General features: G+C 59.1%; 5 protein-coding genes across 8 annotated transcripts; all 5 read left to right on the top strand.

Annotated features, from left to right (window-relative positions):
* Positions 1-249: 249 nt before the first annotated feature.
* ABB37_04065 (hypothetical protein) lies at positions 250-927 on the top strand (the record flags this gene model as incomplete). Its single annotated transcript, XM_015801608.1, has 1 exon — positions 250-927. One exon carries the CDS (start codon positions 250-252, stop codon positions 925-927), a length of 678 nt encoding a protein of 225 aa, XP_015660228.1.
* Positions 928-1,454: 527 nt separating this feature from the next.
* ABB37_04064 (ADP ribosylation factor 3 putative (ARL-3B)) lies at positions 1,455-2,166 on the top strand (the record flags this gene model as incomplete). Of its 4 annotated transcripts, none has more annotated exons than XM_015801607.1 (1): positions 1,455-2,166. In XM_015801607.1, exon 1 carries the CDS (start codon positions 1,630-1,632, stop codon positions 2,164-2,166), a length of 537 nt encoding a protein of 178 aa, XP_015660227.1. In that variant the 5' UTR covers positions 1,455-1,629. The 4 variants fall into 4 exon arrangements, with proteins under 4 accessions (XP_015660227.1, XP_015660226.1, XP_015660225.1 ...); XM_015801606.1 differs by having other exon boundaries at positions 1,465-2,166; XM_015801605.1 differs by having other exon boundaries at positions 1,474-2,166.
* Positions 2,167-2,870: 704 nt separating this feature from the next.
* ABB37_04063 (putative flagellum transition zone component) lies at positions 2,871-8,148 on the top strand (the record flags this gene model as incomplete). Its single annotated transcript, XM_015801603.1, has 1 exon — positions 2,871-8,148. The coding sequence occupies exon 1, from the start codon at positions 3,055-3,057 to the stop codon at positions 8,146-8,148; it is 5,094 nt and encodes a 1,697-aa protein (XP_015660223.1). The 5' UTR covers positions 2,871-3,054.
* Positions 8,149-8,739: 591 nt separating this feature from the next.
* ABB37_04062 (hypothetical protein) lies at positions 8,740-13,013 on the top strand (the record flags this gene model as incomplete). The annotated part of the gene is made up of 1 exon (XM_015801602.1): positions 8,740-13,013. Exon 1 carries the CDS (start codon positions 9,123-9,125, stop codon positions 13,011-13,013), a length of 3,891 nt encoding a protein of 1,296 aa, XP_015660222.1. The 5' UTR covers positions 8,740-9,122.
* Positions 13,014-13,422: 409 nt separating this feature from the next.
* Positions 13,423-16,798, top strand: ABB37_04061 (hypothetical protein; the record flags this gene model as incomplete). The annotated part of the gene is made up of 1 exon (XM_015801601.1): positions 13,423-16,798. The coding sequence occupies exon 1, from the start codon at positions 13,544-13,546 to the stop codon at positions 16,796-16,798; it is 3,255 nt and encodes a 1,084-aa protein (XP_015660221.1). The 5' UTR covers positions 13,423-13,543.
* Positions 16,799-17,171: the final 373 nt, after the last annotated feature.

Here is a 17,171-nt window from a genome sequence, read left to right as displayed (position 1 = left end):
GTAGTCAGTGCCCGTCAACGACCACCTGGCCGGCCGGCCGGCGCGCAACTTCCTATCGCGGTGCCGCTTTCTGCGCAAACCATCGAAGTGCCCAGCGATCACACTGGCGAGGGCGTTGGCGCATCTGTGCTGGTGCAGGAGGTGCGCGGTAATACATCTGGGCCCCACACCGACGCAGCAGCAGCATGCGAGAGCGGCGGTGGTGCGGCGGCGGCAGGGCACACGGCGCGGCCCCCAGAGACGGAGGCGATGTGCGCACTTGCGGCCAACATGGTGCTCGATGCCGAGGCTCCGGCGGATGACTTTTTTCGGGAAGTGGAGGGCAGTCCCTACGCGGAAGCGGAAGCAAACGGCGAGCCGGCGACTCCAGCAGAAGCGGACGCCGCATCCTCGGTTGCCGCCTCCTTTCAAGGGGGCCAGGGGGCGGCCCGAAACGATTCTCTTTCACCCGTAGCAGAGAAGGAGGGTGACGGTCTGCGAGCACGTCCGCTGTGGACGCAACGGGTGGTGCGTACAGCTCCCGCTGCGCCCCCGCCACCTCCAGCCGGTGATGCCCCGTCGGCGCTACAAAAAGAGGTGTCGACCATCCTGGCTCAAATGACGGCGGCGCTGTCAGCCAGCTCCCCTCAGGAGAACCACAAAGAGGGCGATCAGCAAAGGGAGGAGGAGGAGAAAGGGGATCCGGCCGCAGCGGCAGAGAACGCGCACCCTGCAGATAATCGCAACACCGGCGATGCTACAGGAGAGAAGCGCAAGAAAGGAAACTCCTCAAAGCACCACCGGGATTCAAAAGACGGCACCTCTCGCCGTCACGGGCACGCACATCACGGAAAGCACCGAAGCCATCGCAGAGCGGCTGATGGGCCACATGAGGGCGAAGCGGAGAACGTGACGGATGACGGAAGCTTTGAGCTTGTTGTGACGTGAGTTTGGCATTTTGAAAACGACTCTTTCTACGATTACCCGAAACTAAATAATGATGGCATTACCTGTACGTCAACATTAGCTGCTTCTGTTTTGTTTCTTCTTCCGGAGAACGGGTGCGCTATTATTTCCCTTCTCTGTCACCTTGCGCTCCTTTAAAATGTTGCAGTTCAGCATTTCTTTTGTTTTCCTTCTCGCTTAGTTGAGGCCGTGGCCGCCGGTGTCTTTCTCGTTCCTTATCCGGAGCGTCACCCCAACGCGTCCAAGCAGGACGAAGAAAAGCACAAACGCAGATCCAACACACAAAAGATGCCAGTTGTCTTGCTGGCGCATCTCTGTGGTCCTGTGAAGTGTGCAGCGAATCGGTATCCAAATCGCACGCAGTCATCGCAACAGCGCTTTCATTTAAGAGGCTTGCCGTCCACCGCTAAAGCAGCAGCATCGAGACGAGTGAAATGAACTTCGTCAAGCGCTCAAGATTTTTTTTCCCTCTTCATTTTTCTTTCCCCCATCTTCTTCGTTTGTTGCGAGAAACGTTGAGGGCTTTCAGCGATAGCGAGGGCGGCAGGTCCAAAGAGATGAAAACAACGTTGACTAACTCGTCCTAATATATATTTTTGTAGATAATTTCACTCTGCTCTTGCCTGCGTGCGGGTATGAAGCCACGCTCATTCCTCAAATGGTATCTAGTCCGTCGCAATCGCAATGGGCATTATAGACTTTTTCATGCGCATCCGGCCCACTAGCAGGCACGCTAGCATTTTATTTCTCGGCTTAGACAACGCAGGCAAGACGAGCATTCTGCGACAGCTAAGCGACGATGACATCACCCACGTCACCAGCACGCAGGGATTTCAAATCAAAAAGCTCATCGCTGGTGGTATCAAACTGGATGTGTGGGACACCGGTGGTCAGCGAGCGTCTCGCTACTACTGGAGACAGTATTTTAAGGAGGCAGACGTGATCATCTACGTGGTAGACGCCGCAGATCCTCGTCGCGTCATGGAAGCTCGACGTGAACTGGAGCACTTGCTCGAGGAGGAGAAGGTGGCCGGTATACCGATGCTGATATTTGCCAACAAGCAGGATCTGATTGGGGCGATGTCAGCGGAGGAGGTCACGATGGCGCTCAACTTGACTGACCTCCGCGACCGACGGTGGCACATTCAAGCGTGCTCCGCGAAAACGGGTGAAGGGCTCGACGAAGGAATCAGCTGGGCTGTGAAGCAGATCAAGAACTAATCGGAACGGAAGGACGCTGGTTTATTGGACCTTCGTTGCTTTCTTCACTTCATCATTCTTTCAGACGCAGTTTTATCCGGTGCGAGACTTTCCCCACCTCTGCATTTTTTCTCACCATATACGTATCACTTTGTACAGTATTGCCTTGCATACTTTTGCCACTTTCATTTTCGCAACGCTATTTCCCTTCTGAGCGTGCGGACTCTCTCCCTCTCAGCAGCCCGTTTATTCATATATTTGTGAGATGAAAAGAGTGCCACGTTGGTAGCGGCAGCGGCTTTTACTCGCTCTGCTCATCGCACAACAAACGAAAAGCAGGAAAAAAACAAACAGGCAGTAGAATTACAAGCAGTCGCTCTAAAAAAAAAACCTCTGCGGGATAATGCGACAAAAGTGAAGTTCGCCCTTTCTTCGCTCCGTCTTCCATTGTGCAAATAATATTAATAATAATAGTAATAAACCGAGCGCCTACCCGAGGACATAGCTGAAACAAAAGAACCCTTTTTTTTGTTCTCCCTTTTGCATGAGGTGCAGAGGAACTCGGTAAAGATACCGGCTGAGCAGAAGAGTACCAGTACACAGGATTGCTTTCTCAAAACCGCTTCAGCTTCGCTGCTCCCCATTCGTCTTTTCACATCGCTACATCACGCGCTGTCCACCATGTTTCTTTTTCCCCTTTAAACACATTTGCTAAATCATTATCAGGCTGCGTTCATTTTCCTTCATTACGATAAGAAAGGAGATAGAAAAAAGAGGTGTTGTTTTCTCGAAAACGGTTGCATCGAAGCCATCCAATTGTCTCCGCTCAAAAACAAAACAAAAAGAGAAGCAAGTTCAGTGCGAGCATTCTGCATTTTCATCACATTTATCCTTGTAACGTCGCACTCAATGTCAAGCCCCAGCTTTGTGCGGTCACACAAGCTCGACGCCGACGCCGTGTACGTGCGTTCGCCTCTCACGGCGGACGAAAAAGCCCTCCAGTATCTTCCAGGCAGCCGCTTCCTTAATACGACGGAGTTTAAACGAATCTATCTAGGCGCCGGTGAGGACGAAGGCACTCGTCCGTCGTCTGCTACTGCTGTGAGTGATGTTGCATCCTTTCAACGACGCACAAGTTTCCGTTTGGCTCAGCAGGATGCAACCGCTAACGTGGCGGTGGTTTCACACATCGGAAGCAGTAACAGCAGCGCTGCTCCTCGTCATCTCCCGTACGGCAACACTAACGGACTGGTGCCTCGTCGGCCTCCATCTTCATCGACGATGGTGTTGCCCCGCACGCGGAAAGGCAAGGCTGTGCGACGGCTCTGTTATGGCTCCGCTGACAACGTGAACGAAGCGCCTCTACTTTGCACTTCAAAACCAACCGGTTACCCACCGGCGGTGGCGCGCCAAAGTGCGAGGGGTGTTTTAGACCCCAACTGTGGTCCCATGGACGAGGCCGCCGCCGCTTCTCATTCTTCTCTGTCCCAGCAGCTGCGGTATAAGGTGCGTGCAGCACGGCGGAAGTCTCCTTCTGCTCTTGCGGCCGTCGACGCGGCAGTGGTGCACTCTCCCAGTCGCGGGCGTCGCACCGACGAGGCGTGGCTTTCCTTGCAGCGTGAATTGACGGAAAAGAAGGAAGAGGTGCAGAGCTTGAAGCGGCAACTACTCCGCGCCCAGGTGCTCGTGCGCACGCTGCACGGCGTCGCCAGTGAAGAGGCGGACAGCACAGATGAGGAGGTCGACAGGAATAGTGTGTTGGACGCGGGTGGAGACGCTGATGTCGTGTCGAAGGAAGGTGACGTCAAGGTAAAGGCGAAGGTGGGAGGGAAGAAAAATAATGACCCGGGCAAGTCTCCGTCTGCTGATCAACGCCCGAAAGAGTACTGGCAACGACGTGCGTACTTTCTTGAAAAGCAGAACGAGGAACTCACGGTGGAGGTCGAGCAGCTCCGCCGCGATGCCCGCGGGAGCAAAGCGCGGGCGCTCGCAAAAGAGGTGGAGGCGATGCGGGGAGAGCTGAAGCGCTGCCGCCGTCAGGATCAGGGACGACCTGTCCCCGCTACTGCGCCGCGAGCCACCGGCGAGACAGAAATTGCCGCGACAGTGGAAAGAGGCGAGGAAGGGGAAGAAAGAGGCGAGGAAGGAGACGCTGCAACGACATCTTTTTGGCCTGTAGAAAGTCGCCGGCCGCGACATCGCGGTCCCCCTGGCTCCATCTTTGCCTCTACCGCCGATGAAGTCATTCTGCGGGAAAAGGACGACACCATTCGTGACCTACGTGAGCGGCTGCGTCTGCTCACTCAGCAGTATCAAAAAGCCGACGCTCAGGTGATCGCCTCGACCCGTCAGCTCGCGGACCTGACGCACCGCCACAGCGCGATGCAGGCGGAGTGGCGTGCGTTGCAGCGGCTGCCGCAGGAGTTGACGCAGCTGCAGCAGCAGCTTAACACGACGCAGGCGCAGCTTCTCCACTCCGACCGCGAGGTGGAGGTCTTTCACCAGATCTTTGACACCCTCGAGTCCCCGGCCACCCTGCGTGCCGTCCTGGACGAGCGCAATCACCTCGTGGAGCTGCTGCGGCAGAGTCAGCAGCAACAGGCGGACCTGCGGGACGAGATGAAAGCAAGCCGGCAGCAGGCCATCCACGCGATAGAGGCGAAGTGTCGAGCGCAGAGGGAGGAAGAGCTCGCCATGGCCCGCGACCGCGAGGCGCAGCACGAACAGACGATACGCCAGCTGCGCAAGCAGGCTGAAACGTTAGTAGACCAGCTGGAGGAACAGCGTGAGGCGTACGAGGCCGAGCTCGCGGAGAACGCGGACGAGCGCGAGACGGACTTGACCGAGCGCTTGTTAGAGTCCGTCGCACAGGGTGAGCCCGAGGAAGGTGTCAGGGGTTTCAACCGCAGCAGCAACATCAACCCGGGTGCCACAACACGCAACAACAATAACGTTCCGCCGTCGGAGCAGAGCGCGAGTGCCTCTCGTAGCTCGGTGCGTAGTGCCTCACCATCGTCGCGGCCACCGTCACGCGACGGTCCGCGAGATGCCGACGCACCGCGACGCTCGCCAGGCGATGGTGAGGCAGTTGCCGCCGCTGCCGCCGTAGGGGACCTCGTCGACAGCACTTCGGCACTTCTCGACACGCAGCCTTCCGTGCACGCGTTAACACAAATCAACGATGCCCCTTCTCCACTATCTCCAAAATGGAACGATGCTACCGGCACCCCGAAGGAGAGGGAAACGACGCGCCGCCTCGACGCGCATGCGGACTCGGAGAATTCATCCCTGACATTAACGTCCGACACGGAGAGCTCCATAGCGGAGACGGTCACCGACGATGGGAAGGACTCAATACACGGCGAAGCGAAGGAAGTGGTCGCACACACACCTCCAAATGTCTCGTCGGCCATGGTAGGCGCCCCTTCGACTAGCGCGTCCTCTCGAGCGGTGCCTGCAGATGCCGCCCCTCACGACAGCGGTGCAGCAGCGGTGGTACAGCCCGGACTGGTCGGTGACGAGACAGCATCGCACAGCCGCAGCAACAGCACCAACGACAGTAGCGACAGCACCGCGCAGGACAATGAGGATGCGTCGGACGAGACAGTCGAGAAGGTGCACGGCTGCGGCTCTGATTCGTTCGACAACTCCGCCACACCGCCACAGGAGCAAGGAAAGATGCGAATTGGATTTGGCTTCTCAAAGTCTCTCGACGCGGCGGGGCCGCAGGAGGTCACTGGCAGCGCCGCTTCCTCCGCGGTCCGCCGCCGTCCCGTTTTCGACTTCCCTGCGCCACCCACTGCGATGCACCCCGTCTCTATTCTCATGTCCCGCGCCCCCGAGAGCGGAATCCATTTCGCGAGTGAACTGCGCGCCGTCGTGCAATCGCCCGCGACGAGTCCGCAGCAAACCTCCACCGCCGTGTCCGACCCGACGCAGTCGCAGCCCACACTAACGGAGAGCGACAGCGACAGCGCAGAGCACGAGAGGGGAGAGGAGGAGGAGACGTCGTCATCTCACTCCTACTCCTCTTCGTCCTCCAGCTCCTCTTTTGTAGCGGTGCCGGTAGCCTCGTCATCCGCGGCGGTGACGGATCAACACGAAGCAAAAGAGTCGACTGCGGCAAATGCAGATACCACGAGGCTTACAGAGGGAAAGGCGAGCGAAGAAACGGCCGTTGTTCCCCACGCAACAGCACACCCCAGCGCGAGCACAATCCATTCCGGCTTGCAGTCCGCGCTCGACAACAGTCTCGACCCGACGCTGCCTGTCACCGTCACGGACTCGCCAGCGGTTCCACGAAACACGCAGCTTGCCGCGTCGGCAGTTGCCTCCAAGGCAGCCGCTGCAGCCTCCGCCGTCCCTCCCCTCTCGCTATCTGCTCCGCAGGCCGCTGCGGCAGCGCAGAGTCTACCGTTGACCAGCACGACGGTGCCCACCCCTACGCACCCGTCCGTGTGGTCTCTACACGACTCCCCGACAAATCTCCCTGTCACGACGTCCGTCAAGGCAGCACCGACCCTCTCCCCACACGCCATTACTCCGTTGATGAACTCCCGTCTGTACCCACCACGGATCAACAGCGCGCAGCTGCTGCCATCGCTCAACTTGGAGGAGAACGCAGCGGACGGCGGACCGCAACGCAGCGGGGCCTCGCCGCGGATGCAGAGCTTCGACCACAGCGGCACCGAACTCTCACCCCAGTTCTCGGGCAACGCGTCGTTTGACTTCGTTGGCCCCCTCGCCGAGCGTCATCGCCTGGAAGACTTGCAGAACAACATCGTTCTCTCGTTGCAGACCTCACCAGCCACGCTGTCCGGTGGAGCGGCAGGTGGGGTACCGTTGAATCCCTGGCCACTGCTGGGCTTCGACGTACGTCAACAGAGCAACGCCGTCTTCTCCTCTCGGCCCGGCAGTCCGCCACAGGGTGACAGAGCCATCTCGCCGGCTCCAAAGAAGGAAAATTCGACCAACGAGGAGAGCGAGACAATGGAGGGAAAGGAAGAGGTGGAGCAACAGCAGCAGCGGCGTGTGCCAGCTACAGGGCCTGCAAAGGAAGGGGTAGATGTGTCCGTCGCCGGGCCGTCGCAGCCCGCAGCGCAGGCGCGCACGTTGCCGACAGCTGCCCACGATCAGGCCGGTGACGACAACAAAGAGAAGGTCTCGGCTGCGCAATTTGTTCAGCCCACCGCCTCCTCCTTTCCTCCCCGCAGAAGCAGCGGCGAGAGTCCGAGCCCGATTCGGGACACCTCGCAGCAGGAGCACACGCTCTTTTCATTTGCGATGGACGACGCGAGCGACATGAAGAATGCAGTGGACGCGGCAGACGCAGATGCGGCGGACACACCGCCGGTCTCCTCTCCACCAACCGAGCACAAAGACAAATCTCCTGACATTCCGCCGACCGGCCTTGCGGAGAACGACAGGGACATTAATCCGGCAGGCGCCGCAACGCAGTCCCCTACGACTGCTGCCACTTCATCTTCCCCAGCTGCGCCGCTCCTGCCGTTGCCGCCGATGGCGAAGGTGCCAACGCCACCCTCAGCGGGGATTGCGGTGCCCCCGCCGCCTCGTGTTGCGGTGCCACGCCCTCCTGCTCCTGCAGCCGCTCCACCGACGCCTCCGCCCGGTGCCCTTACGACGTCTCGTGATGCAGACGTCGGTACGGCACCGGCAGCCGCGGTGGCGCCTGCAGCGCCTTTCGCAGCGGAGGGCGTTCTCTCGGTGCCATCCACCCCCCAGGAGGCACTCGCGTTGTCCGGTGCAGACACAGACGAGGATGAGAGAGAGGAGGAGGAGGAGGACGACGACGACGATTCGTTCTCCTCCATGCCGCCGATGCTCGTGGGTGGGACGGTGGAGAAGACGAGATCGCCGCCGGAGCCGCGCCTGGCGAACGAGTTGAGTCCCTTCCCGCCTCACTTTGCGTCTCCGAAACAGCCGGAGCCGACTGTGCCGCGCTACTCGGCGTCAGCCGCGTCGAGCATGCTAGGAGAAAAATAGAGCTGACCTATTTGGATGTGCATAACCTAGACTACTAGAAAATGGTGATTTGGGTTTGTTCGTATGTGGTAGAGCTAACAAACACCACACATAAGATAAGTGTTTAGATCAGAGCTGCTCACCCAGGGGTGCCTCCGTAGACGCTGAAAGCACATCACCCCCGAAAAAGATGCTGTTACTTCTCGATGCCCTCTATACCCGACAAGTTGTGTTTATCATGTTTTATACCGTTTCTTGGAGACCTTTCGATTCGACAAGAGCCACCGCTTTGCTTCACTCTGATTTCCGTCTAGTACGGCTTTAGACTTAAAGACGCGCTTATGGTACGCGAAAACAAACCCATGCCCGTTACGCGAAGGCATCCGCAAATGGAACGAGCTCCTATTATTGGCATCCCTAGTCGTGACGCAGATAGGGTGAGCTGTGCCGCCTACAGCTGTCAAGCACTCGCCCATTAAAAAACGGAGTCGATTTAGGAAGCAGCACGTGAAGAAAGAAAACACAGTGATGCTACATGCAGTAGAGTAATTTCTTTTCTCATGACGGTAACTCCTTTTTTCTTCTTCGCACACCTTTTTATCTGTTTCTTCAGCAATCAAATTTCTTGAACGCGCTCCACAAGGTGCACAGTCAAGCGCACTGAAGGATTTGCACGTCGTTCGCGTAAAGCCTGGGATTGTAATTGGTTGTCGGCGGTTCTGCAGCGTCCGCTTTTGTTTCCTCTTTTTGCTTACCGTGCCTCCTCTGCCTGTTGATGGTTCTTCTTTCTTTCCTTTTTTCGTTTTTCCCTTCATTAGCTGCACTGGTATGGGGACCGCCGTCGTGACCGCGAAAAATAAGCAAATATCAGCAAAGGCTCGCATCGATCTCAAGCTACTCTGGTTGTTCCACAATTGAACGAGGAAGAGGTATCTAACCATAATAACACCTTTCAATTTCGTGATTTCTTTCTATAGCTCTGCGCGTCCTCTGCGATGGAACAGCACGCTAATCTGACGTCCTCTACGCACCTCAACACGTCCAGTGCGAGCGTAACGCGCACCGGCCACGACGCCGCCGCCAGCATCTGCGCCCATCTTATCGTGTACAACGGACTCAGTCGCAAGCGCATCGCCCACGCCGTGGGCCTGCCGGCGCTCGTGATTGAGGAGTCCATCAAAAACGGCGTCTCCTCCGCCATTCTGCGCGCGCAGCTGCGTAGTTGGCTCCACGAATCATCCGCGTCACAAAAGCTGCGAGTGCCAGATGAACTTTTCGCGCAGTTGCAGGAGGAGTGTGCAGCGGACGAGGCGGAGAAGCAGCAGCGCCAGCGCAGCGGCGTCGACGCGTTTGCCTTTTCTGCGCTGGACCCCGTGTCGCAGGCGCACTTCATTAACCTGCAGCAGTCCGTGGGACAGAGTTTTATTTCCATCTTGAACGACCCGGGCGAGCCGACCGCCAACGTCGACTGGAGCACTTGGCTGGGCGGCAAGCTCTATGAGGCGTTTGACTTCAACGGCAGAGTGGGCAACTTTGACGACTACACACGGAACTTCAAGGAGCGGCAGGTGGGGCCGGAGTCGGCGGCGGCGTTGTTGGCCGAGTACCCGCCCAACCACGACTTCAGCGCCTACGTGAAGCAGATTTCCGACACGTATCAGGCGAACCGGCGCGAGGGCATCGCCAACGCCGCGGAGGAGTGGCGGGACGAGGCGACCGACTTTCTGCATGGTGGTCGCAGCACTGCGGCGGCGGTGTCGCTGTCGGAGGACGGCGGTCCTTGGCCGCAGGGCGTGCCGAGAGCTTTCTTTGTGAAGGATTACGACCCTTCAGAGGAGATGGCGATGATGTCGGAGGTGGTTGGTGAGTCGACACCTGCTCTGCCGCCGTCGCCTCCAGCCGCCGACGCCGCCGCTCCAACCTCTTCTCCCCAGAGGCATCCAGGTGGTGCGAACGCAGCTTCGACATCCACAAGAGCAACAACGACGTCCTCCTCATCACCGTCCGCGACGGACAAGGCAGTCACCTCGTCGCCAGAGTCAGCAGCCATGCCGCTTCTCAGCCGCATCGTTGACAACACGACCTTTACCGACGACTTCGAGTACCTGGAGGGCCGCAACAAGGAGCTGCGGGCGTGGGAGTCCGCGGTGGAAAAGTGCCTGCTGCAGCACGTCAAGCACCGCTCCGAAGACTTTTTCGCCACGTCGCAGCAGTTCGGCTCCCTCAGCGGAGACGCGCGCAGCGTGCTCGCCGATGCGCAGGTGGCGCGCGAGGGTGGCATGCGAGCCGGCGAGCTCTTCGTGTCCGAGTACCTCCGCATTGGGCAGCTCTACCGTCGTCGGCAGAACTTTGTGCAGCTGCAGCGCACCGCCACCACCGCGCAGCGGGTCCTGCGCCGCCTCGGTGACGTGGAGAACTGGGCCGCGCTGCCGGAGCGCGACTTCAGCGAAATCCTCGCCATCGTCAACGCCCTCGTGGACTTGGAGGTGGCCGGCAACAACGCCGACGACAGCGCGAGCAGCATCTCGTGGAACACGCTGTCGAAGCTGCGGTGCCTTGCCGAGGTGCCGCGACGCGTCAAGGCGGCGCGCAAGGTGCTCGAGCGGGTGGTGCTGGACGAGTACGCGCGTACGCTGCTGAGCGACCTGAGCGAAGGCGACGCCGGGGAGCGAGTGAGTCTGGTCTGCGTGAGCGCGACGCGGCTTGGCGTGCTCAACGCCGCGAACCAGCTTTATTACGTGAAAGTGGTGGAGGCGTTGCAGGTCGCGGCGCAGGAGGCCTTTGTCGGTTTCCTTATGAATATCGGTACGCTGGACGACAAACACGCGAATGATCTGCTGGCGGTGGTGGCGAGCAACACGGTGGCCTTTGCGCTGCCCGATGCCCGCCAGCAGCTCTGTGGGTTTGCGAAGAGTCTTCGCTGCGACAAGTATCAGCGGGTTCTGCAGCAGTTCGTGGACGTTCTCGTTGACTTTGTGACGCAGGTGTCGCAGAACTGGGGCTTCTTCGTGACAGGCGGGCTGTGCCGTGCGCTGGCGATGTTCGACAATCAAGCCGCGTTGATCGAACACGCAACACGTGATTTATTTGCCCGCGTCTGCGGCGAGGCGGAGTCCTTGGTGGCGTCGATGCTGGAGGTGTACGCGGGTGGCGAGCAGCTGTCCTCGACGGCGGACGTGGAGCAGCTCGTGCGCATCAGCACGCAGTTCCCCCTGCGCATCACAAACGACGTGGCGGGTCGGCTTGTCTCGCTGCTCGACGGCTCCACCGCCGCCTCCGCTGCCGCCTCCTCGAAGGATAGCCCACGTCGTGGCTCGTTCACGAGCGGAGCAGAGGGAGAGGTGGAGGCCACGAGCGCACAGAACGCCGGAGAGCCGATGGGCTTCACCGTGTACCGTCCCACGAAAGTCATCGGCACCACAATCCAGCGCCTCACCAAGCAATTCTTCCGCCGCCAGCACAAGGACAACAAAGTAAAAATCACCATGGTGACGGAAGGGGAGACGTGGGTGGCGAAGGACACCGTCAGCGCTGCGGTTCAACGCGAGGTGGAGGAGATGTGCACGTTGAACGCAAACGCGTTGGAGGCGTTTTGTCTGCGTGCGGTTCGGATGTTGACGACGGCGGGAGAGAGTAGCGGCAGCAGCGTCATCAACAACAACGGAAGCGTCAACTACGCGCACTCCCGCGGTGTGAGCAGTCTCGCGCGATCTGCCAACCTGGACAACACTGGGGAGCTGTTCGACACCGATGCCACGAAGCTGTACGTGCGGCTGCCCCGCTCATTCGGCGGTGCGACGACGACGACTCCCACCACCTCCCCGACGTACACCTTTCACAACAGCAGCAGCAGCAGCGGCGCGGCAGCGCATGTGGGTGGAGTAGAGGAGGAGGAGATGGAGGAAGGCCGCCTCGTGGCAAATTCACTTCTGGTCTTGATGGATCTTTTGCACACCTACCACACCTACATGGCAACCTTTCCCTTCCTCGCCTTCGATGTTGCGTCGCGCATGATCGAGCTCATCGATGCCTACGAAGGTCAGGCAGCCGCCATGGTGCTCGGCGCGCGTGCGGTGGAAAAGAAGACGCTCACTACCATCACAACCCAGCACTTATGTGTGGCCTCGCAGTGCGTGTCGTTTCTCAACGACTTCATCCCCGCGCTGCAGAAGCACCTCACGGCCGCCGTGTACAACGGCGCAGTGATAGAGGCGGCGCTGGCGCACCGTGCTCCGCGTGACGCGGTAGCCGTTGCGGGTGCCCTCGGCCTCCTGCCATTGCTGCCGTCTGCGGTGAACGGCGGTAGCATCACGTTGGCTGACGGCAGCAATGGGCCACCACAGAAAGCAAAACTCTTTGTGGAGAACGACTGGAACCGCGTCCTGAAGAACTGCCGTGCCCACCGCAACGAGTTCTTCTCCAAAATGGGCACGCTCGTCTACCGCAAGGTGGAGAGCCTCGGCTCCGTCAGCGTGCAGAAGAATCAGTGGTCTGTCGGCGGTAATGAGTGGGTCATGGCGATGCTGCGCGAAGTCGCTCGCTTGATGCGGGCGGTACGGCCGCTGCTGCCGCTGGCGGACATGGACGGCGTGGTGGTGCCGCTGATCGGCATGCTGAGCGTTATGCTGCGCGAGGCCACCTCCCGCATCCCCGTCGCCGCCGTCGACGACTGCGCCGCCGCAACGTCGGACATGATGCTCTTTAAGGCAAACGTAGAAAAGTTCGGCTACGATGTGCTGACGTGTGCGAAGGTGACTTCGGTCTCGGCGGCGATGCAGGGCGGTCAGAGTTTTGCGCCGGTGTCGTCGGAGGAGGCCGTGCTGACGTGGTTTCTGCCGCCACCAGCCACCCCGTCACCCCCACGAAATCCAACGACGGCGAAGTAAGATGTCCGTGTAGGAAATAAAGGAAAGCAGCTAGGCAGCGTCGAAGTAGAAATAATGCTGTTGGATGCAAGGCTAAAGGCGAGCGTCTCTGGGCACGACAGACAGCAACAACAAAAGAATAAACAATATACAAAGAGCAGGATAGTGTGAGAAGAGACATCAAGCACCCGAAGCGTTGTTTTCCACCTCAAAAGAACGACGTGTGTGTGTGACTCTTTGTTTCGGTTTGGTGGGAGAGTCATTGGAGAGGAGCACCACTGTTCTCCCTTCACACGCCGAGCTATAGAAACGTTTTGCTTCCTTTTCTAACCTTTTGACCTCGCGGAATCGCCCTCCCGCTCCTCATCTGCTGTGTTTCGTTTCTCCGTCTTTTTCCTTTGCTCTCCTCGTTGACTCCACGCACTTTGCAGCAGAGGAATTTGAAACTTTCGGAAGAGTGGCGTGGTACGTCGTACGAGGCGTGACTATCACCTTCTCTCTTCATCGCTGGTTCTACGCTGAACGCTGAACCGATTAAAAAGAAAAGGGACATGAGGCGATTAGCCCGGAGCGTCGGTATTCGTCTGAACGGGCTGCCTCGCTGTGCCTTCTGCGAAGCGGCACGGTGGAAGACTTCTGCGTCTCCCTCGCAGCCCACCGAGGATGGGAATGAGGTGACCAGCGTGTTCCCAGGAGAGGAGGTGACTGCGACGGAAGCACCACCGTCGCACCGCTCAAAGTCGGACATGTCGCGCCACCGCCGCCACAGCCAACAACGTAGCGAGGCGGACGGGCTCGTAAGCGACATCTTCCGCCTGCAGAAACAAGTCGCCGTCGAGCAGCAGCGGCAGCGCCTTTCCGTCCGCGCGTCTCGACTCGGGGAGGCAACCACCTCGAGGGCGGCCGCGACATTACCGAGAAGTGTGCCTTCGCCTGCTTTAGCTGCGGAGATGATGGCGGCGGAGGGGGTCTATGTGCCGGAGACACCCGCTGCTGCAGTACCGCCTCCTGTTTTAACGGTGCCATCCGCCGAAGAGACGGCCGCCGCGGCTCGTCGAGCCCGTCGGTTGGAGGGTGGTGTTGCGGCTTTTGTGGTGTCGTCGTCTTCCCCAGCCGCCGCGCCGCCTTCAACATCCACGCTGCCGCCACTGCAATCGTGGACCCCACCGTTTGCGCTCACCTCCGAACGCCTGCACTCTTCCTTGGACGGCCCGGCCTCTGACGTGGCGTTTACGCTGGAGGAGTTGGAGAACACGCTGTTCACCCCCTCCGCGGAGGCTACAGAACAAGGGAAGGGCGAGGCGAATTCTCTTGCTTTTTCTGTTACCAGGGACTCTACCGATACCACAACCGCCGTTTCTCCTCCGCCGCCGCCTCCGTCGTCCCCTCCCGCTACGCCGTCCTCGGCTACGTCGTCCACAACTGAAAGGGTGTCCTCCGACAGCGCTGCAGCTGCCACTGGAGAAGAGGAATTGAAACAACAGGAAGTCAAAGAAACACCGGTTTCCAAGGAAGAAGCCGCGCGCTTACCGGAGAACGTGAAAGTGCCACCGAACTCGAATGCAACATCGGGCAACCGGTTGAGGTCAACGGCTGCACCGCAGGTGCAGCCACTCAGTCCTGCATCCAAGCCTCTCCCACCAGTGCTGAAGTGTCGGCTGCGCGGAACGGCGGTGGTGGTCACCATGTCCCGCGTGCCGTGCGATCTGTGTGAGCTTGTGGAGGCTCTGCAGGAGGCCGTCACCTTTGCTGAGTCCCTCCCAACGCTGCCCCAGGAATCGCGCGAGGTGCGACTGCGTGTTGACCCGTCCGCACCCGAGTGTGCGGCCTTTTCGTTTCTCGGTGTCCGTGACCTTTCTGCGGTCGCGTCTTCTCTCACCGAACGCGTTGGGGTGCAGTTCATGAAGGAGAGGTTGCTGCGACGCATGCAGGATGGCCACCACCGCAAACTACACTACGTGGCAGAAGTTCACGTGCAGCCAACCGCGGTGCCGTCGATGTTGGAGAACTTTACCGCCGAGCTCCTCCTCGCCTGTGACGCACACGAGATGCGGTCGAAGAACGGCTTAGACGGAGGTGCGAAGGACGCGGTGAAGTTGTCGTTCCGTGGCATTGGCGTTGGCGTCTTTCCTGCCCCAGCCACGGCGCGTCGAATGAGGAAGCGTATTGCAGTGATGCTCGCGCGGGAGGATCAACGAGGGCCGCTGCTGACCCATCTAGGGCGAAAAGACTACGAAATCAGCAAGGAGCAGTCCGCATTTGACCTTGCCAGTGTTACCGCGAATACAATGCTGTGTCTGCATCTTCTGCCGACTGACGTCACCACGGCGCTTCTTATGACGAAAAGCGCGGAGGACGTAGTCCAGCAGATTGGTAGTCTGAGTGCACAGATAGGCAGAGCAAGGTCTGGCGTGGGCGCTTTCATTGCCTCGCTGTTGCAACGATGGGCGGCTGTGAAGGTGCAACGGGGCGGAGTGAAAGCCATATGGCGGTCCCCGGAGGTGCGCACCGAGTCCTCCTTGACCACATGCGTCACTGCGGCGCAGGTGTGGTCGTGGGTGTGCGAAGCCGTGTTGCGACCTGGTGCCACGGACACGGTCATTCGTGATGCAGTGACGGAAGCCATGCGCGCCGCTCCGCTGCAGCGATGTCTGCGAAGCTACGCTTTCGCGGCCGCACCAATCCTTGCGTTGCAATCACTGCCGCTAATCATCAGCAAAAGCGAGGCTGCAGCGGGTCGCAGCACCGCCGCGTCTTCACCGTATGTCATCGAGGTATCTCTCGCTACATTGGCGCAAACATCAGTAACGGACCTGGCAAGTGAAATACGGGATCAACCGTCGGACGTGGTGCTCGCCATTGCGGCGTCTGTTCCGCTGGAGCGGCGGCTGAAGTTCCTCGCCTCGCTGCATCTCATTGACACCGGCGATCATCACCAGGTGATGGTGTTGCTGTCCGGCAAGCCGCAAGAGATCGACGAATGCGCTTCGCTGACCAGATCGTCTGCACGTTTGGTCGCTGCGCCGGGGGCTACGGACTGCGGTCCCACGATCGTCTCTCCGGCGGAACCTTCTTGGCTCCACCAAACGGTAGAGGTGAGTTTGGCGCGCTCGCCTCCCCCAGCGGTACCTCGCGACGGCTGGACCGCGCCTGAAGTGAACGAGGCGGTGCAGTACGTAGTGAAGAACTTGCATCGGCCATGTGTGGTGACAACGAAGTCGGACATCGGGCTCGCTTTGCGCAGAGCGGCGCACAACGCTGAGATGAAGTCCGCCCCGAAAAGCCACGACATTGCTTCTGTGAGAGGAACGGCAGCTGTCATAGGCAGGCAGCTGTGGCAGCAGTCGCTGACGCCTCTCGTTCCCCTCTGCCACGACGCTCTCGGCGTGGTGGCGAGAGTCACTGAGCCTCCACGCTTCTTCTCACCACCACGGAATCGCAAGACAGTAGCTGCTGTGGCAAGGGCAACGGTTGATCCTGGACTGGCGTTCCTGATGGTGTTGGATGCGGCCTGCCAAGCCCTCTGTCGTGAGGAGGAGACCGCTTCTCCAGCTGCGGTAAACGTCTTGTCTATTGCGGCGTTGCAACTGGACGCTTCTGCCGGTGGTGTGTTCGACGCCGCAGATCGAGTCTCCGCGGACAGCGTGGAGGGCATCCTGACTGCTATGGAGGCAGCCGCGGCAGAGCACTCCGTCTCGTTTGCATCTCTCTCACTCCTTCGCTGGATGGTCGAGGAGAAGCTGTTGTTTTACCAGTTGAACAGCACCGTAATCACGCGTTTTTCCAAGGCTCAGCCGCAGGGATGACGTCGTGTCGTTTACCAACTTATGTAATCCCACGACAAAGCCTTTGTAGTTTTGTGGATGACCTTTCAGTGTCCGCAAGAGCCTAGTTGGTTTTGAGTCCGCTCTATCTCTCCTGGTTTATGCCCCCTTCTTTTTTTTCTTTTGATACGGTGACGTGTTGGGGCAGGTGCGCGGGTTTTCACATTTTTTTTTCTCAATCGTGTCTTTTCTGAGCCTTTTTGCAAACTGACCCCTTCAAAAAAAAAATCTGATGTCGCTTAGCTGCTTCCATCGTACGTGAAAACTTGACACGCGTGCGCTTGTAAATTCCTTTCCCGTGTAATCGCTTTACTTTGCTCCTGCATCAGATTCCTTATTCGTTTCCTTCTTTTCA

This window comes from Leptomonas pyrrhocoris, assembly GCF_001293395.1.
Source record: "Leptomonas pyrrhocoris isolate H10 chromosome Unknown, whole genome shotgun sequence".
In the NCBI taxonomy this organism is placed as follows: Eukaryota; Euglenozoa; class Kinetoplastea; order Trypanosomatida; family Trypanosomatidae; genus Leptomonas; species Leptomonas pyrrhocoris.
The sequence above is the reverse complement of the archived record's forward strand: the minus strand, read 5'-3'. Positions and strand labels throughout refer to the sequence as shown.